The sequence below is a fragment of the Lolium rigidum genome, chromosome 2, assembly GCF_022539505.1.
Source record: "Lolium rigidum isolate FL_2022 chromosome 2, APGP_CSIRO_Lrig_0.1, whole genome shotgun sequence".
Classification (NCBI taxonomy): domain Eukaryota; kingdom Viridiplantae; phylum Streptophyta; class Magnoliopsida; order Poales; family Poaceae; genus Lolium; species Lolium rigidum.
Genome location: NC_061509.1, coordinates 23,363,731 through 23,391,012, shown reverse-complemented (window position 1 = coordinate 23,391,012; position 27,282 = coordinate 23,363,731). Strand labels below are relative to the sequence as shown.

The following is a 27,282-nucleotide window of genomic DNA, read 5'->3' as shown; positions in this document are numbered from 1 at the left end:
ACGGGCGGGCATGCATGTGAACCGGACGGGCCAGGTGCAGCAGCTCCCTCCAGCCTGGCGACCTTGGCGCCGTACGCACGCACGGTCTTCGCGGGGGGTCCACAAGCAACACACGCGCGCCTCGATCGGTCCTTCTTCTTTTTCACGTTTTGGCGGATCGAGGCGACTCGCGGCAACGGTCGGACACGCTTAATCCATTCGATAGTACTTATACGTGCACGCCAGCCTACACCTGACAACACTACTGATCGAGTACCGTCACGTCGTCGTTAATTAATTTCCCTAAAAGCACGCACGTACGCAACAGCCCATTCTCTCTCTCTTCACTCTCACTAGTACTAGTACTTGATTAAGCCAACGCCGTCAAATCCATGCCGCTCATTACTTACTTATTACTGCATGCGCGCGCGCGCGCGTTGCTTAATTTGGCCGTCTAATCCGGCCGTCTCGCCGCTAATTTCCTCGATCATGCATCTCCATGGCTAGCTACCGTGCGAGGTCCTTGGCCGGCTCATCTGATCAGCTCCTCGTACGTACACTAATTATTTCTTCAACCTACCATGCATGTCACGTGTAGTAAACGAGTTAAATAAATCCATGCCACTCCATCTGACTACAGCCAAGCCCATATTTTGAATTTACGAATAAAGAATACTTACTATCTAACATCTGAATCAACCATATGGGATTATTTAATTAACAATAAAACTGATATATTTATATCAGCATTGGATTACCCAAGCCTTGTTCAATCCTCTAACCAAGACACACCCACAACAAACACATACAGATACGCCCCCTACGCTGCTGCTGATGAGATCGATCTGTCGATTCAATCACACCTCAAACAACCCTTGCGGGGTTTTTATACACAAGCTTTTATTTACTACACTGACATGCTCAATTTAACACGAGAGAAAGAAATTTTAGCAAGGCTACATGGAGGAGGAAAGAGAGCTCACCGGGAGACGCTTCTTGGGGTGGCGTCCTGCTACAACAGGGGATCGCCGGCAGCGGCTCCCCAAGGATGCCGGTAGCAGCATATCGCGAAGGCCACCACCAGCTATCCTCCACACCTCCCTGCCGCCAATCTTGCGCCACAACGAGCTTCTGTCGGCCCCGCTCCTCCAGCCTAACACGGTCATCTCCCACGTTGCTCGCGCCGACCGGCCACCAGGAATATGGCTGCAGCTCAGGCCCTCCCTCCCCTTGGCCCGTTCGGGCAGCCACATCACGGAGCGCGAGCATGGCAGACGAGCAGCAGGCAACATGCCATATCTCTGCAAAATTATTTTATGTCAGTTCACCGTTGGCCAGTAACGGAAAGAACAATCATCCAGAAGAACAGTTGCATGGAGAAATTATTTTAAAAGAAATGCATGCTTTTAAGCCATGGAGGTGGCGCACCATCAGGCATGTCAAGCTCGCTGCGAACAGAATGGTGGCCGGCAGCGGCATCTCACAGAGCTGTCAGGGAGGTTGCCGGAATCAGCTCCCCATGGAAGCCAACAGCAGCATCTCGCGAAGGCGACCACCTGCGCATCATCGACGCCTCCCGTATTGCGCAGCGAGCTCCTAAAGGATCTGCTCCTCCTGCCGGCCATTGCCGTTGCGGAGATTCACCATTGCCTGCATTGCCGATCCCCATATCATTAGCACACGATCAAGAATGTAATACACTGTACTAATAACAAAAATAGCACATCACAATGGCTTCCATTAAATTAACCTGTCCACTCCTCTCTACCAGGACCAAATCAGACCCTAAAACCAGTGTTTTAATCAATTCATGTGACCCGACGTCCCACATAGAATGCAGAGTTCAATGGATAATAATCATATAATATTCTGATAGTGGGTGATGATAAAAATATGGGGAAAGATAATCAAATATGTTATAGTTTCAGTTTTGCTATTTCGACCTTTTTGTTGGTGCTGAAGAAACACCACATGGAGAGATAAACTGGGGCAATCGCCTAGTACATTTTCTGTGTTTGTATCTTCAGGAATGTTCATGGGCAAGACGAATAAAAAGTAGTTGCTATTTTCCAATTACATCAAGAAGAGCAGAATGCCATGAAACATCAGTAGTTGACGAATGAAGAAAACCATCTCAACTCGCTAACCGAAATTTCATCAGCACAAGTTAGCCGTTTCAAAAAAAAAATGCAAGTTGACATAATCCTTAGCTTCTGAAAAAGAGAGACAAGCAAAAGAGACATGTAGTAGAAGAGAAATGACCAACACGGTCACTCACTTAACTTTAAGCAACGGGATTTCTGGAGATCTCCTGCAAGTCGGTCACTCACTTAGTACTATTGCAGTCTGCAGGGCATCATTGCAATCTGAACCTCCAGGGTAGAAGAGCAAAATACCAAGGAAGAAGAAGACACGGGGTTGTGTGTCTCGCATGCTCCTCACCCTCCTAATCTCGCGGGCGAGAATATTAATTACTCTACGGATTCGCCTTTCTAATTACGCGGATGTAGCTAACTAGAGTTGCTGCTAATGGAGGCCTCTAATCGCTGACGGCCAAAGCGAAACAGCACAGAGTCTGCATCCAAGGGGGGAGAAAAAAAAAATCAACCTTTGAACAGAGTGTCCTGGTCGCCGGGATGGACCTTGGGGGTGCCGAGCAGCTCGATCTCCTGCAAGTCGCGGACGAGCCGGATAGTCTGGCGAGCGGCCACACGGCCGCGTCCATGGCCTCCCTGCCGTCGGCGCCCCCCGCTTAGACGCCCCGCGAGGCCGCGAGGCGAGGCTTGACTGGCGGCGAGGTCGGGAGCGGCGCGTGGACGGAAACCGCATCGGCTGCGGTGGGATGCAGCTCCGAGCATGGCGGGCGGGCGGCGTGGATGCTCCCGCGAGCCCCTCGTCTGTTGGGTGCTCCCCGCTCGGCAGGAGGACGGGAAACGGAGGCGGCGGTCTCGGGCGGCGCTGGTAGAGGGAGGTGCGGGTCGTCTGTCTCTGTTTTTACTCGGCACACGTTTCTTCGACGTATCGTCTTTTTAGTTTACTCAGCCGCACTGTAAGTCATATATCTACTGTATTATTTTTCTTGAAATCATAAGTCATACTATCTTAATTACGGTGCTAACCCCAAAACTCGCCTGTGGTTAATTAGACGCCATAACTTCTGCCGATCACGGAAATTGTGCCGCCCAACCATTCCGCGGCACCTCCTTGTTTACAGCGCCTCACACCTCCTTCCTAGCTTTATTTTTGTGAGTCCAAGTCAAACTATCCGAAATTTTCCCTCCAAACTCAATTTTCCATCGCTGATTTCCTAAACTTGTTTTGGCGCTAGAATTAGTACCAATTCGCTGCGTGCATGTCAAATCTCAAAATAAATATGGCTTGCATTGCATGTACTCCAGCTTCTCATCGTGTGTATAGATACATCATGATGCCTACCATGTTCTCTCTTTCACAAAGAATATCCATCAACTATACATTTTATGTATATGGAGAAACTCTCTAGCGCTGAGACCATCTCCAACAAATGGAACGACGCAAACGGAAGAAAAATGCGCATGCATCCTGCTCCAGCGAGGCGACGCATACTGCCCGCCCGTCCATGGCGATGCAAACGCGGCCCAAATATGCGGCAGGTTTGCGTCTCCGTGGACGCTGCACGGTCGCGCCGAGCGTCCGCTCGCTTGTTCCCCGGGCCCGCCTACCAGCGACCCTGGCTTGATCCGGCCCCAATTCAAAGCACAACAAGTGGCGGGAAGGGCAAAGCCGGAGTGGCAACCTTGTCGATCGACGCGTGAACTGCCGGAATGGAGCGCCGAACCGCCGCGGAAGAGAAACCGCATCACTCTTCTGTATATGCGCCGCCATTAATTCCTACTCAATAAGACCCATGCGTCTGCACTAAGGATCTCCAACCGCCCTGTCATTCATCTCAAGCCATGAGCAACCTATCATTTCCGTCGGACACCGATAGCGAGGGGAAGCCGCTGGGATGGTGGCATTGGTGTGATAGAGCTGCCATGCCGAGCAACTCTAGCTCCCCGCCAACGGACGACAAGGAGGAGGAGGCGGAGGCCATCGCAGAGGATGGCCAGGATGAGGAGGGGGCGCCGTTGGCCACGACGGCCAAGACGAGGAGGAGGAAAAGGAAGAGGATTCAGATGCGAGGTGGACACGGCTGGAGGCGGAGGAGGCGGTCGAGGAGGCAGTGGCGGCAAGGAAGGAGGCAAGGGCCGAGGGCGCAACATCCGTTCACAGACGACGACGAAGACCCAATGACCACTCTCGGAGGGGGACTCAAGCTCGTTAGCCGTGTCGACCGCCAGTACCTCTTCCCAGGAGGTGACGAGCAGGAAGCGCGTCCGTGAGGATGACGAGGTGGGGCCTTCAAATTAGTAGTTAGTTTAAACCTAGCAACCTATATGTTTAATTTTTGCAGTTTGTATTTTTAATTTGTTCGAACATGTTGCACTAATTTAAAAATATCGATTCTACCTAGAAATGTGAATATAAAAAATCGGGTGTACTATAGAAATCTATGCATTCTAGAGGAAATCCACCATAGAAATTCGTGTGTACCATAGAAATCTATGCATGTCTTCCACTTCACATGCCAGCCTCGGCGAAAGAAATGCGTTGGGTCCCTGAGATTGCCCCTCGACGCAAATGGATAATTCGAGCATAGCGACCATTTCGGCGTCCACAGGCCGACGCAAACGGACGCGCGCGAATAATTTGAACGTCCAAAATACGTCACTCGTTGGAGATGCGCTTACAACCGCCGCATCCTCCGACTAAACGTTCATGGCACCAACAATGACTAAATGTCCAATCATCCACCATTGGCGGGCTCAACTTCCCCTAGCTAAAATAACCACGTACACCCCTAAACAACAACAACCCATCTCATATCCCTCCAAACTCAATTTTCCATCGCTGACTTACCAAATTTGGTTTTGGCGCTATAATTAGTACCAATCGTTTTATTTAGTCACTTTACACGCGCGTGCATGTCTAATCTCACAATAATATGCCTTGCATGTAGATTCTCACGTGTGTATAGATATACATCATGCATGATGCTTACCATGTATGTTTTTTTCATTTCACAAATAGCATGCATCAACTATACACTTCCAAAGTACTACATGGCTATGTATATGGAGAACTATCTAGGGCTTACAACTGCCGCATCCTTCGACTAAACATGCATGGCACCGACAACGACTAAATGTCCAATCATCCACCATTGGCGGGCTCAACTCCCACCTAGCTAAAACAACCAAGTACACCCCCGCGTCACCAACGAGGCAACAACAACCCATCTCATATCCCTGATTGATGGACATGATGGCACACCAACCTCGGTGCTGAATACACCATCGGAAAGCGATTGAACGTACTAGGGCACAAGCAAGGAGACCAATTGGAAGGGAGGGTCGTAAGGGGTCCGGACTCGCCGGCCTTAGCTACGACCTTTGACAAGTAGAGGCGAACCGATGAGGTCCATAATAGGGTACAAGTCTCACAAAAATGAGATGATTCCTCGAGTCTAAATACTATGCTCTATATGCATGCTCGAGCAAGAACCTCGATACGTCGAAGACGGGGAAGACCACCTGAACAACATAGGGGGATTGGTTAGACAGCGAGAGTGTTTCTCCCACAATCAGAAGTCGTCTGATAGATGACACTACTTAGCGACACCGAAGTCTCACGGGAGTAGAAGGGGCTCGATCTAGGGCATTGGGGAAGACTGGGCACGGGTGGCCTTTTTGTCCCACCTTAAGCCCTTTGTCAAGTGTGGAATCTCAAACACTCGGCAACGGCTCTTTTCTATTCATAGATTGAACCTTATACTTAACCTAGACTTGAACCATTCACATACCATTAGATATAAAGTCTATACCTAAACCTAAATCTAAACTCTAGACTAAAACCCTATGCATACTCTCCTAGATCTAAAGTATATACCATAACTCTAAGCATATGGAGTTTCCCTCTTCAAACCACACTTATAACTCATATTCTGATTCCCATTCAAGAGGGGGTGGTTTTCTTCAAATCACACTTATAACTCATATTCTGACTCACATTCAAGAGTTTCACGTGGAAAAACTGTTATGTGTTTCCTTCCTAAGTGGTGATTACATGTGACTCTTCTTTTTGTTTGTGTTAGTGTAGGTCTCAGGAGCATGAAAACTCCCAAAAGAGACCAAGACATTACAAGAGTTGGGTTGTTCACCCCAAAAAGAGATCATCAAGTGCCTATAAGTCTCTGGAATCTTCATCCAAGATAGTAGTCATGTTTGTGGTATATTATTTTTTACTCTTCACCCCATAATTATATAGCCGTATTAGTATTGCATGCAAGATGGGGTGGTTTTCGACCCTTCCTCTCCCGGTTTATAGCGAAAGCCTATTCCCTTGGCTCCGCAACACATCTACCCCTAGCTTTCCTTCAAAAGTGGTAATTCGTTGTGACTCTTCTCTTTGTCTGTGTTATTGTATGTCCTAAGAACACAGAAAACTCAAAAGGGGCCGAGTACTTAGAATAGTTGGGTTGGTGCGAGTGTTAGTTTCGCACTATAAATTTGAAATCTTCCTTTAAGGTAATTCGGACTTGTATATTGCTTTTTATCTTCACATCTCATATGTATACACATATCAGGACCCCATGCAAGAGAGGGTGGTTTATGACCCTTCCTCTCATGGTTTAGGTGAAACCCTATTCAATGGGCCCACAACGTCTACCCTAGCTATCCTTCCAAAGTGGTGATTAGATGTAATTATTATATTCGTTTGTGTTAGCGTAGGTCTCATGAACATGGAAACCCCCAAAAGAGCCAAATACTTACAAGAGTTGGGTAGGTGACCTCGAAGCAGTACTTTTCCACTATACATGTCAAACATTTCTTTGTAGAAGTCTACCAAACCTCCCACTTAAGAGTTTTGTACTCGTTTTTTTCCTTTTAATATACAATTATAAACCCATATATATTAGAGCCCCATGCAAGAGTGGGGTGGTTTGCCAACCTTCCTCTCTCGGATTCTGGTGAAACTCTATTCATGGCCCCGCAACGCTTACCTCCTAGTTTTCCTTCCAAAGTAGTGATTAGATGTGACCCTTCCCTTTGTTTGTGTTAGTGTAGGTACTAGGAATATAAAAACCCCAAAAGAAGCCAAGTGTTTTACAAGAGTTGTATTGGTGGCCTCGAAGTGGGAGCTTTGCACTATAAGTCATATATCTTCCTCGAGGGTAATCATGTTTGCGAATGAGGTTCTTTGGGAGTTGTATATTAGTTTTGCTCTTCACACCGCACTTATGAACAAATATTAGAATCCAAAAAAGATGGGGGTGGCTTCCGACCCTTCCTCTTCGGGTTCTAGGCGATTTTTTTATTGGCCCTATAGCTTCTACCACCTAACTTTCCTTTTCGAACTAGGGATTCCATGTTACCCTTCTATTTATTTGTGTTAGTGTAGGTCCTATGAACACATAAAATCCAAGTCCAAGTACACGAGGAAGGTCGATGGCTTGAAAGTGTCAGTATAGCTCCTAATGGCGTGGGAATAACGGTGCAAAAAATGTGCGAGAGGGAGTTTCGGAGAATAAGAGGAAGAAAGAGTGGTGTGAGAAAAAAGGCGGAAATGGTTGGGAGAAAAAGGGTTGGAAAAGATAGACACAAGGAAAGGGTGGGAAAGGAAACAACTACTTTCTCGCCGGCGATCATCGACGACAGCGACATGAACGAAGGGATCGTTGTGAGGTCGGATTATCCGCCCTCCCGCCAAGAAATACCTCCGCCCTTTGACCATGCCATCACCGACGCCACCCCCCTCATCCCCCGCTACACATTCAGATCACTTCGTCGTCACTCTATCTCTCTTTATTTTTTATGTATTTTCAATCCTTGTAAATTCAGCGGGCCAAATTATACCTAAATTCCATATGTGACTATTTACGAAATATTGCTATTCGCTCTGGTCTCTTCTTTATTTCGGATCTTGCCTTGCCAAGTTAATTATAAAATGGTAGGTCACATATCCGCGTAGTTTAGAACGAAATTTCAGATGTGTTGATTTTATTTCACATTTTACGAAAGCTTGAAACTGCAACATCCGACAATGGGAGGGACGCGGGCATCAGTAGTTGCAGAATATTCAAACCGTATCCACGCGCGCACGTGGCTGATGATCGCTCTCGCATCCGATGGATTTTTGCTCCCCCTTACAAAAAAAAGTACAGAGCTATACCTAGCATCCATTGATAGTAGTGAAGTCGGTCGTAGTGCGAAGAGATAAAATCATGCCAAAAAAATTGGCTCCCTCGCGCGCGGGAAAGATGCACAGCAAATTAATTAAGCTGGTTTTTAGGAATAGGTAAATTAATTAATAGCTCAATTTATTTCGATCGCCTTAATTGGGCAACCAAAGGTCTCGCTAATCAAGGAGGTGCGTCGCTTCGGACTTGACAAATCCTCTTAATTAAGCGCATCAAGTAAAACACGAGTACTTCTCAAAAAAAAAAAAAAGTAAAACACGAGTAATGCCTCGGACTTCGTCTCCATCTCCGAACCATTTTCACCCGGAAACCCTCCGCCGTCCGCATCACCAGCCTCCGCAACCTCGCCCCAGCTCCGCCGCTCCAGCCTCGCCGGCTGCCGGTCACCCCGACCTCCTCACCGTCAGGTACAGCTCCGCCGAATCACTCGCCGACACACCTCCAGCCATTGTCCGGCGAACCCCCAGCCCCCTCCCCGCTGCCGAATCCCTGGCCTCCAATCGACTGCCAATCGTCGCAGCCGCCAAGTCCTAGGTCGTCGCTGGCCGGCCGGCCGGCCGGCGCGAGCCTTCCCCGAGCTGCTTCTGGTGGGTGGTCGCCTCCAAGCCGCTGCTGCCGGGGCAGAAGCGGGCGACTTCACCGACCTCGTCCGCGTGCTGCTGCAGCCGCCGGCCACAGCGCCGAGCTGCTCCCTCCCCGACCTGCTGCTGCTGCCGGTGAGGTCCAACTCCTCTCCCTCCTACTCGTCTTCTTGCCAAAGTTTCCTTCTTTTTGCTGTTGAATTGAATCTGTAGGCTGTGGATGCACCGATGCAAATCGTTTTCACTAGTTAAAATCTGGTGTGTGAATAGGCAGGCAGTACACGGGCAGAAAATGGAGTTGCTGCTTTTTTTTTTAATCGTTTGCTGCTCATTATCCGTAGACTCTAGTACCATATGGATTGTACCAAATGGAGTTGTGCTCGTAGGCAACACTGGATTTTGTATGGTCTCTGATTCGGACCATATGCGATTTTCTCTGCTTATGCGTAGATGGTTACATAGTGACAGTGATTTTTTTTGGTTGTTTGCTGATTATTATGCATAGGCCAATGCTGAATCTTGCTCTCATATCAGGTTCAGAACCCATGAATTTTCTTCTTATGCGTAGACTGTTTGTGCAGATTTGCTTGACTGCTTGCATTTGCTAAGTAGTCGAAATTGCTGTTGGGTGTTCTCTGTGATGGTGAAAACATATGTAAAGTCCGATGGTCAGATCCGTTCTATTACACCATGTAGACAACCGAGACGTTTGTGTGGAGAGAACGATGCATAGTCTTGACCCACGCTATTTTTCTTATCTCCTTGTTCGTTTAGTTGTATTGTTGTGATATTGAGGAAAACAATCGTATATACTTTGTCTTGAAGAAAGATTCGTTTAATAATGTGGTTGTTTGGTACTCGTCATGTACATACTGTTGACTGCAGTCTCAGGCCACAACTTCTTTGTTTTTGCTTGTTACCAATCTAGCAATCTGTTCTGATCTGATCATCACATGATGAATCAAATAATAGCACTTAATTTTTTGCTTATGTTTCCAACAAGGAGATGTTCGATAGAGGTGACCGAGGAGAGCAGCCAGTAAGCAACGGGCATGGTGGTGGAGGCCATGTGGCAGAAGGTACTCCTATTCCCCTCTCCACTAGTTCACATGAAAGTTTGTTTCGTTTACTAATCTACGGGTATATTTGGTTTTACTTCGCAGGGAAACTGGAAGAGAATATCACAAAGGCAATCACTCAGCAATGATGTCTTTTCGGTGTTATGTTGGTGGCTTCAAGTGGTCCCATTGTCGTGTGGCGGTGGCGTGATCATTACACCACAACTATGGCGATGACGGTGGTGTTCTGCTTCAGCTACAACACTAATGTACGCGTTCTTGCTGCTCCTTCTAGTCCGCAAGATTCTCCATGTCTGTGCTGTGGTGGTGCCTTTGTACCAGCAGCAATAGCTTGCAACTATCTTTTACTGATGTTGTTGTTTCAGGCTTGTTAATTCCCCCCAACTATTTGGAGCTTGAGTTCTTATTTAAGAGGGTGTGTTGTATATTGTTGTAGTGTGTGGGCTTAGTTGCGCTTCTAGAACTCATATGATCTGGGCTAGATCAAAGTTAGTTTTTTTTTTTAATTTAGCAAGCAAATTGCTTCCTTCTAGAGATTAATTTTGTTGCTGCCTTATCGAAAGATGCCCCTAACTGACTGTTGCTTGACTTGGAAAATATGTGCTAGCTTCATAACTTCCTTGTTTTACAAGGAATATTGGAACCTTACCAAATTCGTGTCTCCCTTTAACTTTTACCCCAAAATGCTCTCTGGATGTATGTAGTATTTACTTGGCTTTTAGGATGATGTGTAAGTTGCTAGGTTCAGACTTGGGTCAGTAAAGCAAATATAGATTGTTTTGCATGTATGTTGATTGTTGGTGTCGACCAACTGCAATTGGTTGATTAAAATGCACAATATATCCCTGTTTCGAGGTACGTCGGCCTAGGCAGTCATGGAGATGAAACGTCCCCGGAGGCTTCTTGCAATGGCGGTGTCGCTGCCCTGCTGCCCCGAGCCCCGTTGCCTCGCCATACTTGGTTGGAGGCTAGGCTTGGCGAGGCCTAATGTCTCTGTCTTTGCGGTCTGTAGAGGGCACCTCCTTACCAAGTTGTAGTCGCTTGGTGAGGATGGTTGTGTGTGTGTGTGTGTGTCGTGTGTGTGTCCCTCCTTCTGGAGGTTGTACCCTGATGTCTTCTTCCTGTTCAATGAAATGAAACGCAAAATCTCTTGCGTTTTCTCGAAATTGTTTTTGATTAAAATGTAAATTCCCTCAATTCGAATTCTGCTCAACTTTTTACACTTGTTGTTTGGTCCACTTGACGAATGTGAAGCTTAAACCTGACTTGTATTAAATGTGGGCTGAACTTGCCGCTATTTAGAGCTGATCTCTACCACTAGTTCAGCGAAGTAGCTTAAACCTGACTTGTATTAAATCTGGCCGACTTGATGAATTAGAAATCTGCATCAAAGTTGATTGTGACTTGGAAATTGTTCCTTTTTTCCAGTTTAAACTGAGTGTGTAGACCATAGAAAATTTCTCGCCTAGCTTGGAAATGGCACGTACATGCACTCTGTATGTCTAGCATGGAAATTGTTGGCTGACTTGAATGTTTTCTAGCTTTAGTGATTCCTTCTTTTAATAAGATTTCAAGAGTTGTACCAGTTCCTGACCACTTCCTTTTTCGGTGTGTTTCCAGTTGGTGGAGCTGGCTAGGCGGTAGCCATGGCCACCAGATCTATCTGGTTGGCAGCGGTGTCCTTCGTCTTCGACTTGGTGGGTTTAGGTGGGTGCCAGGTTCCTCTCTTGTCTCTTCTCATTGAGGACTCTGGTGGTGTGGTCGTATTGGCACTATATTGGCTCTGCTTTGGTTTAATGTAGCTACGAAATTTGACGTCCTTTGTTGTTTTTATGGCTGGTCTATGTCAGCAGAGCTTGCTTATGCTGCTTAGCATTTTATATTGACACTGCTTTGGTTTAGCATCCTGTGTTGATGTACAACAGAAATTTTATTGTGTAGCTATGAAATTGTGAAGGATTGGCTGGCTTACTCGATGGTTCGAGTTATCTAGTTGTAGTTGTAGGTACTGAACATGGTAAGAAGAGAGTGATCACTGAACTATCTGCACCTGGGTACTTATTATCACTTGGATTGTTATATGCCAAACGTATGCATGCACACATGTTGTTATTTGGCTTGTTATGTTTCAGTAGTTCAGTGGCATGTCATCCATCAGGTTAGGTGGTTGGAGTCGTTTCATCACAGCTAGGGATGGATACAAAAAGAACCTTGGGTCTGAGCATATTTGAAAATTCTCAGTGCTGAGCATTGCTAGCCCGGCACATATACCCTGACACATCAGCTTGAGTGAACTGTGTTGAACTCTTGATTGTTAATATGCTCCATAGATTAGTTTTGTTCACTAGCACAACTGGTATTGGTGGTATGTGCAGAAGTACTTCACTAATGTTGGTTGGACTCCTTAGTATATTATTTGAATCATGTAGGCCTTTGCATATCACGGTGCTCTCATGTTGTCTCTGTATTTTCTTCCAAATGTTTGTGGAAGTTCGTCGCCTTTCTAATAAATTTTGATGTTGCCTCTTTGTTTACATGATGTAGCTTTCAAGTTATAATAAACCTGTCACTATCAATGTTGGTGCGTATATTCTCACTTATGAAGTTGTAGACGCTTTCCTTTTTTTAGATATCTCTTATTTGTTAACCATGTGGTGATCTTTAATTAAGGGTTAAATATCTCAGGTCTTGGTCTGGACAAGTAGATTAGTCAATGGTCTGCTCTAAGTTAGCAGCAGCCTCCTTTTGCTGACTTGCTGCTTGTTGCAAGATTAGACTCATGCGTTGTTCCCAAATTAGAAACATAAACTACATGACTACATGCTACACATTGTGTTTGCCTACTTCATTTTCCACCTTATTGTTGAAACCGTCCTCTGAATTTATTGTTGCTACTGAATCTGCCTTGTTCATGTTGTTCAAAGGATATCCAGGAGGTGGGGCTAGATGGCAGCAAAGTACCTTCAGCCTGATGCATCATCTGGATGTAAAGCCTAAAGAGCCAATGGAGGAAGGAGCCATCGTATACATGCCTTGCTCTTTGCAGCAGCGTTCTTTATCCTCCGGAAGTGGCCTTCTTCTCCGCCTCCAGGTCAAGTTTCCGGTTTGTATCCTTTCTCATTTGTGTGCTCTGTGATAGCCCAGGCGTGGAGCTGTAGCTGTAATGTGCTCCAGCCGTCGAGCAGATGAAGTGTTGGTTTAGATTTTGGTGGTGTTGGGATGGTTTCTAGGATTTGTTCATGGCATGATCTTGCGGCTATTAATCTGGTTACTGACTGCTGTTTTGGTTCTATAGTACAGGCTCTGGAGCAGAATTGCCCATGCTACATAATTGCCTAAGTTCACTTTGTTTATTATTGTACTTTAGTCTTTGGATGGTCATGATAAGAATTTCAAACTGGTCTTCTTTCTTGTGTTGATAAATCTGGAATAGATACAATCAAAGGTTCATCTATTTGTATTTTACATGTTCATGCTAGGTCCAAATTTTTCCATGTTATAGCCGCAAATTTATTTGTGATTCTTGGCAGGGTAGGTATATATAGTTGATTCTTAGCTCGAAAATGATTTGATCTGCTATGGTGTTGTGTTCCAGCTAGTCTTCATTGAACTGCTAGAGTGCTTCCAGGCTTGCAATATTTGATCTGCTATCCTATTGTGTTCCAAATTCGTGGATATCTGATTGGTGCTTTGGAGAATGGGATGCTTGTGAGGATTTAAGCGGCAAGAACTGGACATGAACTCCCTTACTCCCTTCATTTAGGAAGGATATCCAATAGGAGGGCTAGATGACAGCAAGGAACCTGCAGCTTGATGATCAAGGGAGGAAGGAGCTGTCTTTATGCACGCCTTGCTCTGTGCAGCAGCTTTATTTATTTACTCTGGTTGTAATTAATGGAACGCAGCTGAGATTTCAGATTTGGAAGAATCTCCTAGTATTGCATCATGTCGGTGATGTATGTAACCGTGAGCTAGGATGGGATTACGTTAACTTGTGCTTTAGTGCATAAGCTATGATTTGATGCTGATTGTTGGGCAGTTTTCCAGTTGATTAAAGCTGCGGTCGAGTTTGTATGTCACATGGGCTACTTATATTGTCTTGAATCGAAGTACTATATTTGCTTTGCAGGTTTGGATGTCCAAAAGCAAGCAAGGTCATGCCAAAAAAAATTAGCAACCCCTGCATTTTTTATTAATGTAGCTGTGTATTGTTTTCCCCTTTGTTAGTTTGTTATAATTGCCTCGGCTGAGAAGAGAAATAAGAAGTTAGAATTGACACTAATAGGTACTTGAGGTGATCGAGTACTGGAATGTTTAATCAGCTTAGATATTTATTGAATATACTTTGTTTTTATCTTCTTGAAGCTCCTCGAAACGACACCATTAGACGATAAAGCAATCAGTAAGAGCTAGTTTCGTAATTGCACATACCAAAGCTAGAATCTTCCCTGGTGCTGTGAGCAGACAAAGCTAGAATTAATCTTCACTGCACGTGCTTACCTAGATTGATTGGGTCAACAAGTAGTACACTTGTTTCGTGTAGAAGAAATTTTCAGAAAAAAGGCACCATTCATGGCGAATTTTTTATCCTTTCTTCATAGATTGATTGGATCAACAAGTAGTACACTTGTTTCGTGTAGAAGAAATTTTGTGCAATTTTATTGAATTGTATTCTTAGAAACAAGAAGAGAAAAACCGAGCCAAAGCTGAGGAAAGCATTTGCAGCATCCCCATGTACATGCTTACCTAGCTCTGTTTCGGCTCAAGGAAATCAGAGACAAACGGTAAGCTACTAACTAGTTTCGCACTCGATCGAGTAGGGTCGCGTGAGCTAGGTAGCTAGCGAGGCTGCTGTGACCATCCGTTGTGCGCATCGCATATCTTTCGAGCTCCCCGGCAGTACCATCCACCACGCGATAAGGTAGCTAGTTCGGCTCGCTGCAACAGATAGCTAGCGAAATCATTGAAAAGTCTTAGATTTTCCGTATGAGATCCATGTTTTAAAAGATTAATTAATTCAGCTAGTTGCTCTCTGGTACTTTGACCGGCGGTCGATGAAGGCAACACTAGGTAGGGAGGGAGAATGTGAGCGAATCCCCTGGTCTGTTTTCGATGCTCTGCGGCGACTCGCCGGAGGCTGGAGTCAGAGTCCATCCTGAGCCGTGGAGGCGTGTGTGTACGACATGCATGGAGCCACGGCCGCCCAAACGGCCCGACCTCCGAAATTGCTTCACACACGCCATTCTATGCCCGATAACTGTACGACAATTCCTTGCAGTTCCCGAGCATGGGCGCTGCCTCAGGACGTCGCTGCCGCAGCTATGCCACACATCGTAGCAGCAGCCACGCCTCGGCCCTCGCCGTCTGGCCAGCGTTTGTCTTCCTCGCTGAGCAGCCGCTACTATAGCCACGGTTGAGCCAGCGCACAAATGTCTCCATCCGCCGCCGCGACACCCATCTTTTCCCTTGTCCAGCCTTGCTCCTATATACCTCAGTGGATCTCTTTCTTGTCCGCCGCTGCTATAGTCATGGCTACTCGTGATCTGAGGAGGACAAGAAAATTGGAGATGAACCATGATGTAGGGAAAGAATCGTATAAAATCAATTTTGCTCCTGACGGATGGATCCCCAGCACCATGCTAAGCGGTTGTTTTCTTAGACAACCGACGTCGTAACAAAATCGTACGAATTTAGTCGTACGCATAGCAGCCCTAGGGAGGGAGAATGTGAGCGAATCCCCTGGTCCGTTCTCGATGCTCTGCGGCGACTCGCCGGAGGCTGGAGTCAGAGTCCATCCTGAGCCGTGGACCTGGCTTCGTAGAGTCGCAGGCCATCCTGAGCCATGGACCTAGCTTCGTAGAGTCGCAGGCCATCGCGAGGCGTGTGTGTACGACATGCATGGAGCCACGGCCGCCCAAACTCTCATGTCGTCCTTGCGCTGAAAGACGTATTGAAGGGGTGTCTCGCGCCGTGCTCAGGCCCTCGTCGAGCTCGCCTCACCTCCGGCCGCCGTCCATCCCAGCCGACATAGTGCGGCCCCTCCTCTCGACCTGTTCCGGTCGCTGTCGCCAAAGTGACGCCGTGCGCGCTCACTCATGTCCTCGGCCGTCGCCTATGCCGCCCATCCTAGCCGAGGCGAAGCGCCCTCTCATGTCCTCGGCCTCGCCGGCCGGCGCCAAAGCGGCAGGCCTCGCCTCGGTTGCTGAAGTGACCCGGAGTGGCATGCCCTCTCCTCTGGGTCTGGTCTAGTCGCCGGCGCCAAAGTGCTCGCCCGCCGAGAAGTGCTCACCTCACGTCCGGCGCCGCCCATGCATCCCAGCAGATGCACAACGCCATCTGGTCTTGTCTTGTCTTGTCGCCGTCGCCCATGCATCCCAGCTTGGGGATGCCCCCGTGGTTCACCCCTGCATATTTTAAGAAGACTCAAGCGTCTAAGCTTGGGGATGCCCAAGGCATCCCCTTCTTCATCGACAACACCATCAGGTTCCTCCCCTGAAACTATATTTTTATTCAGTCACATCTTGTGTTCTTTACTTGGAGCGTCGGTTTGTTTTTGTTTTTGTTTTTGTTTGAATAAAATGGATCCTAGCATTCACTTTGTGGGAGAGAGACACGCTCCGCTGTTGCATATGGACACATGTGTCCTTAGGCTTTACTCATAATGTTCATGGCGAAGTTTCTTCTTCGTTAAATTGTTATATGGTTGGAATTGGAAAATGCTACATGTAGTAATTCTAAAATGTCTTGGATAATGTGATACTTGGCAATTGTTGTGCTCATGTTTAAGCTCTTGCATCATATGCTTTGCACCCATTAATGAAGAAATACATAGAGCTTGCTAAAATTTGATTTGCATATTTGGTTTCTCTAAGGTCTAGATAATATCTAGTATTGAGTTTTGAACAACAAGGAAGACGGTGTAGAGTCTTATAATGTTTACAATATGTCTTTTATGTGAGTTTTGCTGTACTTGTTCATCCTTGAGTTTGCTTCAAATAACCTTGCTAGCCTAAACCTTGTATCGAGAGGGAATACTTCTCATGCATCCAAAATCCTTGAGCCAACTACTATGCCATTTGTGTCCACCATACCTACCTACTACATGGTATTTCTCCGCCATTCCAAAGTAAATTGCTTGAGTGCTACCTTTAAAATTCCATCATTCACCTTTGCAATATATAGCTCATGGGACAAAATAGCCTTAAAAACTATCGTAGTATTGAATATGTACTTATGCACTTTATCTTTTATTAAGTTGCTTGTTGTGCGATAACCATGTTTACGGGGAATGCCATCAACTATTGTTGAATATCATGTGAGTTGCTATGCATGTCCGTCTTGTCCGAAGGATCTATCATTTTAGTGGTTGGAGCATGCAAAATTGTTAGAGAAGAACATTGGGCCGCTAACTAAAGCCATGAACCATGGTTGAAGTTTCAGTTTTGGACATATATCCTCAATCTCATATGAGAATAATAATTGTTGCTACATGCTTATGCATTTAAGAGGAGTCCATTATCTGTTGTCCATGTTGTCCCGGTATGGATGTCTAAGTTGAGAATAATCAAAAGCGAGAAATCCAAAATGCGAGCTTTCTCCTTAGACCTTTGTACATGCGGCATGGAGGTACCCCTTTGTGACACTTGGTTGAAACATGGCATGCAAAGACCCGGTAGTCCAAGCTAAGTAGGACGAGGTGCGGACACTATTAGTATACTATGCATGAGGCTTGCAACTTGTAAGATATAATTTACATAACTCATATGCTTTATTACTACCGTTGACAAAATTGTTTCATGTTTCCAAAATAAAAGCTCTAGCACAAATACAGCAATCGATGCTTTCCTCTTTGAAGGACCATTCTTTTACTTTTATTGTTGAGTCAGTTTACCTATCTCCTTCCACCTTAAGAAGCAAAGACTTGTGTGAGCTGTGCATTGATTCCTACATACTTGCATATTGCACTTGTTATATTACTTTATGTTGACAATATCCATGAGATATACATGTTATAAGTTGAAAGCAACCGCTGAAACTTAATCTTCCTATGTGTTGCTTCAATACCTTTACTTTGATTTATTGCTTTATGAGTCAACTCTTATGCAAGACTTATTGATGCTTGTCTTGAAGTACTATTCATGAAAAGTCTTTGCTATATGATTCACTTGTTTACTCATGTCATTACCTTTGTTTTGATCGCTGCATTCATTACATATGTTTACAAATAGTATGATCAAGATTATGATGGCATGTCACTTCAGAAATTATCTTTGTTATCGTTTTACCTGCTCGGGACGAGCAGAACTAAGCTTGGGGATGCTGATACGTCTCCAACGTATCGATAATTTCTTATGTTCCATGCTACTTTATTGATGATACCTACATGTTTTATGCACATTATATGTCATATTTATGCATTTTCCGGAACTAACCTATTAACAAGATGCCGAAGAGCCGATTCTTCGTTTTCTGCTGTTTTTGGTTTCAGAAATCCTAGTAAGGAAATATTCTCGGAATTGGACGAAACTTTCGCCCAGGGTCCTATTTTTGCACGAAGCTTCGAGAAGACCGAAGAGATAACGAAGTGGGGCCACGAGGCAGCCAGGGGCTAGGGCGGCGCGGCCCAAGCCCTGGCCGCGCGGCCCTGCCCCCTGGGCCCCTCGTGTGGCCCCCCGCGTTGACCTTCCGCCTACTTAAAGTCTCCGTCGCGAAACCCCCAGTACCGAGAGCCACGATACGGAAAACCTTCCAGAGACGCCGCCGCCGCGAATCCCATCTCGGGGGATTCGGGAGATCGCCTCCGGCACCCTGCCGGAGAGGGGATTCATCTCCCGGAGGACTCTTCATCGCCATGATCGCCTCCGGAGTGATGAGTGAGTAGTTCACCCCTGGACCATGGGTCCATAGCGGTAGCTAGATGGTCGTCTTCTCCTTGTTGTGCTTCATTGTTGGATCTTGTGAGCTGCCTAACATGATCAAGATCATCTATCCGTAATACTATATGTTGTGTTTGTCGGGATCCGATGGATAGAGAGTACTATGATTATGGTGATTATCAATCTATTGTTTATGTGTTGTTTATGATCTTGCATGCTCTCCGTTATTAGTAGAGGCTCTGGCCAAGTTTGTACTCTTAACTCCAAGAGGGAGTATTTATGCTCGATAGTGGGTTCATGCCTCCATTAAATGCGGGACGATGATGAGAAAGTTCTAAGGTTGTGGATGTGCTTGTTGCCACTAGGGATAAAACATTGATTCTATGTCTAAGGATGTAGTTGTCGATTACATTACGCACCATACTTAATGCAATTGTCTGTTGCTTAGCAACTTAATACCGAATGGGGTTCGGATGATAACCTGAAGGTGGACTTTTTAGGCATAGATGCGGTTGGATGGCGGTCTATGTACTTTGTCGTAATGCCCGGATTAAATCTCACTATATTTATCATATCATGTATATGCATTGTTATGCCTTTCTCTATTTGTCAATTGCCCGACTGTAATTTGTTCACCCAACATGCTTTTATCTTATGGGAGAGACACCTCTAGTGAACTGTGGACCCCGGTCCTATTCTTTACATAGCATACAATCTACTGCAATTGTGTTTTACTGTTTTCTTTGCAAACATCTTCCACTCGATACGTTTAATCCTTTGTTACAGCAAGCCGGTGAGATTGACAACCTCACTTGTTTCGTTGGGGCAAAGTACTTTGGTTTTGTTGTGCAGATTCCACGTTGGCGCAGGAATCCCTGGTGTTGCGCCGCATCACATTTCGCGACCATCAACCTTCAACGTGCTTCTTGGCTCCTCCTGGTTCGATTAAACCTTGGTTTCTTTCTGAGGGAAAACTTGCCACTGTGCGCATCATACCTTCCTCTTGGGGTTCCCAACGGACGTGTACATTTACGCGCATCAGTCGCCTACTTGACGCAGAAGCTGCCTCCTTTCTTCTATTCAGGGAAGCTGTTTGTTTTTCCAACTCCCTACTCACACGAGCAAGTCTATATTGATAGGCTTGCAATTCTTCTGCAGTAGCAGTTGTGGTCAATGGTTCTGAACCATCCATGGCTCTTGCGGATCTATCCCACGCTGCCTGCGGGAGCTGAACTCTTGTACGTGGAGTGGTCCCGACATATTTAGTGCCTAGGCCTCTTCTGAGATCAGCGGGATCGACGTATGGGTTTCCCAAATCGTCGAAAGCCTCTGACGTCTCTGGTTCTGCTCGGTTTGTCTCCTCGATTGCATAGACTTGATGATAGTTTGAGTGTTGGTTTTTGTCAGGATTGGTGACACCATCATAGAGATTGGTGAAGACCTTTCCAATGGCAGCAGATTTATCGATGAAGTTGAAGCTGTCGACGCTGTCGGAGTCGCTGCTTATAACAGAGTCCGCAGACAACTCGAAGGATGTGTCGCTGAAGATCTTGGCGAGCTTTCCGCTTGCCTTGGTGTTGATGAAGCGTGGCGACGAAAGCTCTTCATCGCTCGATGAAGAGTCAGAATCGATCGCTGAAAATTTCGACGAGATCGGAACTTCGAGACGATAGGATCCTTCCTTATTGACGCCAAATCGGAATTCTCCGAACGTCATGACGATGGGCTCCTCCAGATACGCACATTCATCCAAACGGGAGGGTGGGTGAGGAATAAAATCAACTAGATCAGTTTTTTCCTGTTTACCTCGATCCATCGCATTGCTTGCTAGCGACGAAGTCGATGATTCTGGACGTGCCATCGAGATCAGCTCCTTGCAACCTCTAATTCCCACAGACGGCGCCAATTGACAAGGGATTAACTTGTCAATGCCTACAGATTGTAGACTAGGGTTTTGCTAGGAGTAGAGGGCAAGTAGATCTCGAAGGTTTCAGCCGAAAAGTACTCGCTGATTGTAAAAACTAGGTTCTGTTGACAATAGATTTGATCCTTTCTTTGTCCCTCGACTCCCCCTTATATAGGAGGTGGAGCCGAGGGTTTTCGTAATACACAAGTTTACAGAGTCCGGGAGGGTTTCGTACCCGTCCCGCAAGATTACAAGTCTATATTTCCTAATACAACTCTATCTTTCTTTAACACTAATTGGGCTTCCGAGTCCTGGGCCTTCAATAAACCATGGGTACCATCTTCGGCAGGCCCATTGGGAATGCCTATGTCACCTGTTGCCTAAAAAGGAGAATGCGGTTCAAATCCAGTAATATAGACCAATTTGCCTTATTAATGTTAGTTTTAAAATATTCACGAAAGTCGCTACTATTAGAGCTAATACAGTTGCTGAAACAGTTATTAGTCCTACACAGTCAGCTTTCATGCCAGGACGATATATTCTTGAAGGAGTAGCTGTCTTACATGAAACCATTCATGAACTTCATTGGAAGAAAATGGATGGGGTGATTTTTAAAATTGATTTTGAGAAGGCTTATGATAAGATAAAATGGCCTTTTTTCAACAAGTTATGTGCATGAAAGGTTTTCATCCTATATGGTGTCAACTTGTCGAACAATTTGTTAGGGGAGGAAGTGTAGGGATCAAGGTCAATGATGATATTGGTCACTACTTCCAAACCAGAAAGGGGCTTCGACAGGGTGATCCACTGTCACCTATGTTATTTAACATTATTGCAGATATGCTAGCCATCCTAATAGCAAGAGCGAAAGAGGATGGACCGATAGGAAGTCTTATCCCTCACCTGGTTGATGGAGGAATTTCCATTTTGCAATATGCTGATGACACAATACTTTTCATGGAACACGACATTGAAAAGGCTGTAAATATGAAATTAATATTGCGTTTCTTTGAAGAATTGTCAGGACTAAAAATTAATCTTCACAAAAAGTGAGATTTTCTATTTTGGTAAGGCTAAAGAGGAAGAGGAACAATATAAACAACTATTTGATTGTGAATCTGGGTCTTTACCATTTAGATATTTGGGTATTCCAATCCATTATAGAAAATTTAAAAACTCTAAGTGGAATCTAGTGGAAAGTAGATTTGAAAACAAACTAGGGTGTTGGGCTAGAAAATTATTATCTTACGGGGATCGTCTTGTGTTGATTAATTCAGTTCTTACTAGTTTACCAATGTTTATGTTATCCTTCTTTGATTTACCTAAAAGGGTAAGGAAGAGGCTAGATTTTTTCCGATCACATTTCTTTTTGCAATGTGAGGAAAATAAAAAGAAATATAGGCTACCTAAGTGAAATTTGATTTGTAGACCTAAGGACCAAGGTGGTTTGGGAATTGAAGTTTTGGAGATTAAAAATTCCTGCCTTCTTAGGAAATGGCTTTTAAACTTCTTTCTAAAGAAGGATTATAGCAACAACTATTAAAAAATAAGTACCTATCACAGAAAACCTTGGCTGAAGTTGAAAGTAAGCCGACTAACTCACCATTCTGGAAGGGACTAATGAAAATCAAGGGGTGATTTTTTAGTAGAGGTAAATTTGTGGTAGGCTCCGGAGAAGGGGTGTGTTTTTAGGAAGATAAATGGCTAGGTGATCAGACACTTGCAACTCAGTATCCCCAACTATACAATATAGTCCACGGTAAGCATGATACAGTGGCAAATGTTATAAGGTCAACTCCGTTAAATATTGGTTTTTGGAGAAGACTAATTGGTTATAAATGGGAACAATGGGCACACCTATGTCAACGTTTAATGGTGATAAATTTAAATGATGATCATGATAAGTTCGTTTGGGGTCTAACATCTTCAGGGAAATTTTTCACTGTTAAATCGATGTATGCTGATATGTTAAATGGACATACAAGATATCTTCGTAAGTATCATTGAAAAATAAAAATTCCACTGAAATAAAAATCTTTATGTGATTCCTTAGTAAGAAAGGCCTATTAACCCGTGATAATCTAGTAAAGGGGAATTGGAACGGAAATATGAAATGTTCTTTCTGTGACGCCGAGAAATCAGTAGAACATCTGTTTATTTCCTGTCCTTTTGCTAGGCTTATTTGGCGGTTATTTTCGCTGCTTATAATATTCCACCTCCATCCAATGTGACAAATATGTTTGAAAACTGGCTTAATGGAATTGACAAAAATGATAAAGCTAGAACTTGCATTGGTGTTTCGGCTTTATGTTGGTCAATTTGGAATTGCAGAAATGATATTGTTTTTAACAAAAAGGACTCTACTAATTTTTTGCAGGTTATTCACACTATGGTCCACTGGATCCAGCTTTGGCGTTTCTTGCTCCCGGAGGATCAACGGGAGTGCATGGTTTCTGAATGCAACCGCCTTCGAATGGTTGCCCATGATATTTTCTACCAGGCTACTTGGCGGCCTGTTAAGAGATTACATAATGCTTAGATCAGATGAAGCTTGGTGATCACATGGGTACGTGAGCACGCACCTAGAAACTGACACGTGTCTAACAGTGTTAGGTTTGTCCGTTAGGTGATAATAACAAGCTTTGTCCTACAAGCTCACCGAACCATCTTCTTCCCCACTCTTCCCATCTAGACTGAGCGGCCCGCCTTCCCCATGCCACCCACCCGAGAGCGCGACCTCCGCCCTCGCTCGTCGCCGGCGTTGTCATCGTTCAGCTGCGGCACGGCCGCGCCAGGAGATCTCCATGGCAGGGTTAGCTCACACGGGCGTTATCCCCAATAGCTAAGAACCATGCTGGGGAGAAGTTCTTCATGCCGCTCGTCGGCAGGGATGCCATATCCGGCGGCGCCCTCGCGCAGGCCTCGATGCTAGTCCGGTCCAGCACAGACGTTCTCAATTTCTAATCTAATCTATCCCAAGTCCTTGATTCCCCCCGTTGATTCGTGCAGTTTTTTCCCAGAAAAAATAAGACCAATTTTTTGCCTCTACTATTCCTATTTTGGGTCTTTTTGGTAGCTGATTTATATGGAAGTCTGTCCTAATTTACTGAAATACTTTTGGGATGGGGTGCGCGGATTTGGACGCTGATGTTGCCAATTTAGCCATTTTCTGAGCTGATTTAAACGCGTCCCCGACCTGCACGTAGCTCGTTCTTTATCCCCTTTTCCATCTTCAAATCACGAGAGAGAGAGAGAGGATTTGACTGTCGATTCGTGATAATCCAAGAGTGGCGTTGAAGCGGGACCAAAGAAAGGGGCAGAGGAGGTCGCCGGTCCATCGCCTACTGGTGTGAAATCTTGGTGCCGCCGTGCCTCACCTACACCTCGCGGAACCGGCAGCGACCAGCGCTCCCCTGGATCCCGCTAGGATTCTTCCATGTCGTGGCAGTCGAGCTTGCGGAAGGCGACATCGTGCTCCACCAGAAGGGAGTTGGAATCAGCATGGATGGCGAGGTAGGAGAAGCAGGGGAGGACGGGGCCGGCGAGGTAGGTAAGATCAGCACAGGGGCGGTGTAGGAGGGCGACAAGACGAGCGCCGGAGCCTTTAGCTGCGGTGCGGTCCACGGTGGCCAGGGTCTGGGGCGGCGCCGGGGCGAGACGCGGGAAGGCACGCGCAAGGAGAGGCTCCAGCGGACGACACGTGGTGGCTCAAGGCGGCGGTAATGGCGGACGCCCAAGATCCCGACGCGGACGCCGTCCACCGCCGCGCCTCGTCCGCCGGTTGGAGGCGACCACGTCCGCCTCCACGGTCCTCCACCAATCGATTCCCTGGCAAACCGCCACCGGACGCCGCTCGCCGTCCCACTTGGCCTTGGCCGACGCGGACGAGATGTCGCCATTGCTGCTGAGGGCCTTGTACATGGCAGACGGCTTGGAGTGATTGGTGGCCTCCGCAGCGCCCTGACGAACCCGCCGTTGGCCATCGCCGTCCCCTGGTGGAGGTGGGGTACCCGACGGCGCGAGGTGGATGCGGCGTGAGGTTTGGACGCTCCATGCCGCGGTTCAGCTGAAGAAAAGTAGAGCCGCGCAAACGACAAAACAAATTTGCTGCCAAAAGGGAGGGTCTGGTACATAGAAAAGTTCACGGGGGCCGTGAAGTCGCCGTCTGTCATTGAGCTGCATCCGACGATGTTGAGAAAGATCCAACGGTGTTTGACGCATGCACACGTACCCATCTGTACACCAAATCCACTCTCTTGCTTAGCAGTCTTTTATTGTTTCGATGGTTGATTTTTGTATCGACCCTCGTTGATCCTTGAGTTGTAAACTTTGAATATTTCATTTTTTAATAAAAGATTGTGTGCATCAACCGATGCAGAGGCGGGGGTATACCCCATTTCGAAGAAAAAAAAACTTAGGTAACGAAAAGCACCGGAGTCACAATCTTGAAGGAGCAAGGCTAGGGATCTTAAAAGGCTAAGCTAGTTATTTGCTGCCGTCCAGTAGTTTGTAGTACGGACTAAATGTATTGCATGGACTCAGATCATACCAGTCGCCAGCAGCGGATAAAAAGGCAGAGCAAAAGATGATCGCGAGAGGCAAAGTCTTCAGCAACAGCTAGTACTCAATCTCGACCTTTTGGTCACCTTCACTGACTGGATTTCTTCTCTCACAAAATATCGATCATTGATAGTCCATGCATGAAAAGCTTTGTACGTAATAAAATTATTAAAACCGAAACAGGGGCTACCGAATGTGTGTCTTGTCTCATCTACCTCATCCTGTTCTAATCTCTCGATGAACAAAACATTACTACAGTACTAGTCGTCGTAAACATTGGCTACCTAGCTAGTTGGTGTGTGTGGGCAAGTAGTATCTGTTGGTGAACCAGGCCTTATCGGCGACGACCTTGACGCCGTCCTGGTTCCGGTGCCACTCGTAGTAGGCGTGCGTCCTGTTCTTGATGTCCAGCGTCGCGTGCCCGAAGCTGGCCTCCCTGAACGCGGAGTAGTCGGGCTGCGGCGATCGGAAGCTGGGCGCAAGCCCCTCGGTGTTCCCTCCGTCGCCGATGGTAACGTACACCGGCGCGGACGCGTTGAACACCGGCTTGGCCTTCCCGTTGTCGATGTCGTAGGCCACATTGGACACCCGGTGGCTGCGCTCGTAGGAGTGGACGTGTCCGGCGAGGACGAGGTCGACCTTGGCGTCGACGATCCACGGCTCGAACTGCACCCGCATCGTTTCCCCCTCCATGTAGTGGTAGTCGTTGGTGTTGTACCAGGGCGAGTGCACGCAGACGATGAGCCACGGCGTGGTGGTGCGGTCGACGCGGGCCAGCTCGTCCTGCAGCCACGTCCACTGCGGCGTGTACTTGCCGTAGGAGGAGTAGGAGGAGAGCATGATGACGTGCGCGGAGGCCATCTTGACGGAGTACCAGAAGGGCTCCGTGCTGTTGGACGCCCGGTGCGGCGTGAGGTAGCGGTTGGTGAAGGGCTTGAAGGGCACCGTCTCGCCGATCTCCGGCGCGTAGTCGATCTCGTGGTTGCCTGTGCTCCAGATCCATGGCTGGTAGGCGACGTTGCGCTCCACGAAGCGCGCCCACGAGTCCCACCGCCGGTTGTCGTGGCCCGGGTGGTTGTCGGCGTAGGAGAGGTCGCCGATGAAGAGCACGGCGTCGCCGCCGCCGCCGGCCTCGTAGTGCGTCAGCGTGTCGTTGGAGTGGAACGTCTGTCCCAGGTCACCTGAAGTACGTACGTAAAAAGCATTCTCAGATCATTTAGGATTCCATATATTGGCAGAGATTTACTTGATTAATAAGATGACAGGCAATGCAACGTACCGATGATGCCGAACTTGATGGGCACGTCGGGGCCGGGCTTCGGAGGTGTCTTGAAGGAGAAGGTCCGGACGGTGTAGCCGTGGCCGACAGCGTAGTGGTAGACGGTGCCGTGGTGGAGGCCGTTGAGGGTGGCGTGGTGGATGTAGGGGGACCGGTAGACGCCGCCCCAGGTGTAGCGGCGGACGGTGCCCTTGGCGGTGAGGTTGAGGCAGTCGGCGGCGAGGCCGTAGCGGACCACGTTGCTGCCGGGGCGCTCGCGGGTCACCCAGGAGATGGTCATGGCGCGGCCCGTGAGGTCGCCCTGCGTGATGTGGACCTGCTCCGGCGCGTTGTAGCCCGGTGGCGCCCGGAAGACGTCGGCGTCCAGCGGCATGTCCGGGAGCGTCAGCAGGCTGCGCCGGTACGTGCTCGTCACGCCGGCGGACGCGTGCGCCGCCAGGAGCAGGAAGAGCGCGGCGAGCACGAGCGGCGCCATGCTGTTGTGGCTGCGTAGACCCATTCCGTGTGTGCTGCCCGGGTGGCGAGCACAGCAGGGCGAAGTATATATATCATGCGATCTGATCCGTGGAATATGCCCACGCGAATTAACAGCCCTGACCAACAAACTTGTGCTGACTGACTCCTCTTTTTCATGTCTAACAAACCAGTCAACTCTAATAACCTAGCCTAGCCGTGCGTGCCGTTACTGATCCGCAGCGCCGGCCGGCACCGTCGCCCGGCTCACATGCTGGCCTAGTCTGG

At 47.0% G+C, this 27,282-nt stretch overlaps 2 protein-coding genes, 1 long non-coding RNA gene and 1 other non-coding gene across 5 annotated transcripts; 2 read left to right on the top strand and 2 right to left on the bottom strand.

Annotated features, from left to right (window-relative positions):
• Positions 1-857: 857 nt before the first annotated feature.
• LOC124686089 lies at positions 858-1,583 on the bottom strand. Its single transcript, XM_047220091.1, has 2 exons — positions 1,408-1,583; positions 858-1,280 (listed from the first exon to the last, which is right to left on the bottom strand). Exons 1-2 carry the CDS (start codon positions 1,456-1,458, stop codon positions 936-938), a joined length of 396 nt encoding a protein of 131 aa, XP_047076047.1. The 5' UTR covers positions 1,459-1,583; the 3' UTR covers positions 858-935.
• A 7,299-nt stretch (positions 1,584-8,882) lies between these two features.
• LOC124691426 lies at positions 8,883-14,048 on the top strand. 2 transcript variants are annotated; one of them, XR_006998945.1, is made up of 5 exons: positions 8,921-8,976; positions 9,848-9,920; positions 10,005-10,168; positions 11,541-11,627; positions 12,845-14,048. It is a non-coding gene; the product is annotated as an uncharacterized LOC124691426 (long non-coding RNA). The 2 variants fall into 2 exon arrangements; XR_006998944.1 differs by having other exon boundaries at positions 8,883-9,920.
• Positions 9,474-9,564, top strand: LOC124693974. Its single transcript, XR_007000411.1, has one exon. It is a non-coding gene; the product is annotated as a small nucleolar RNA SNOR75 (small nucleolar RNA).
• An 11,502-nt stretch (positions 14,049-25,550) lies between the features above and the next one.
• LOC124689355 (purple acid phosphatase 2-like) lies at positions 25,551-27,040 on the bottom strand. The gene is made up of 2 exons (XM_047222899.1): positions 26,542-27,040; positions 25,551-26,443 (listed from the first exon to the last, which is right to left on the bottom strand). Exons 1-2 carry the CDS (start codon positions 27,038-27,040, stop codon positions 25,551-25,553), a joined length of 1,392 nt encoding a protein of 463 aa, XP_047078855.1.
• Positions 27,041-27,282: the final 242 nt, after the last annotated feature.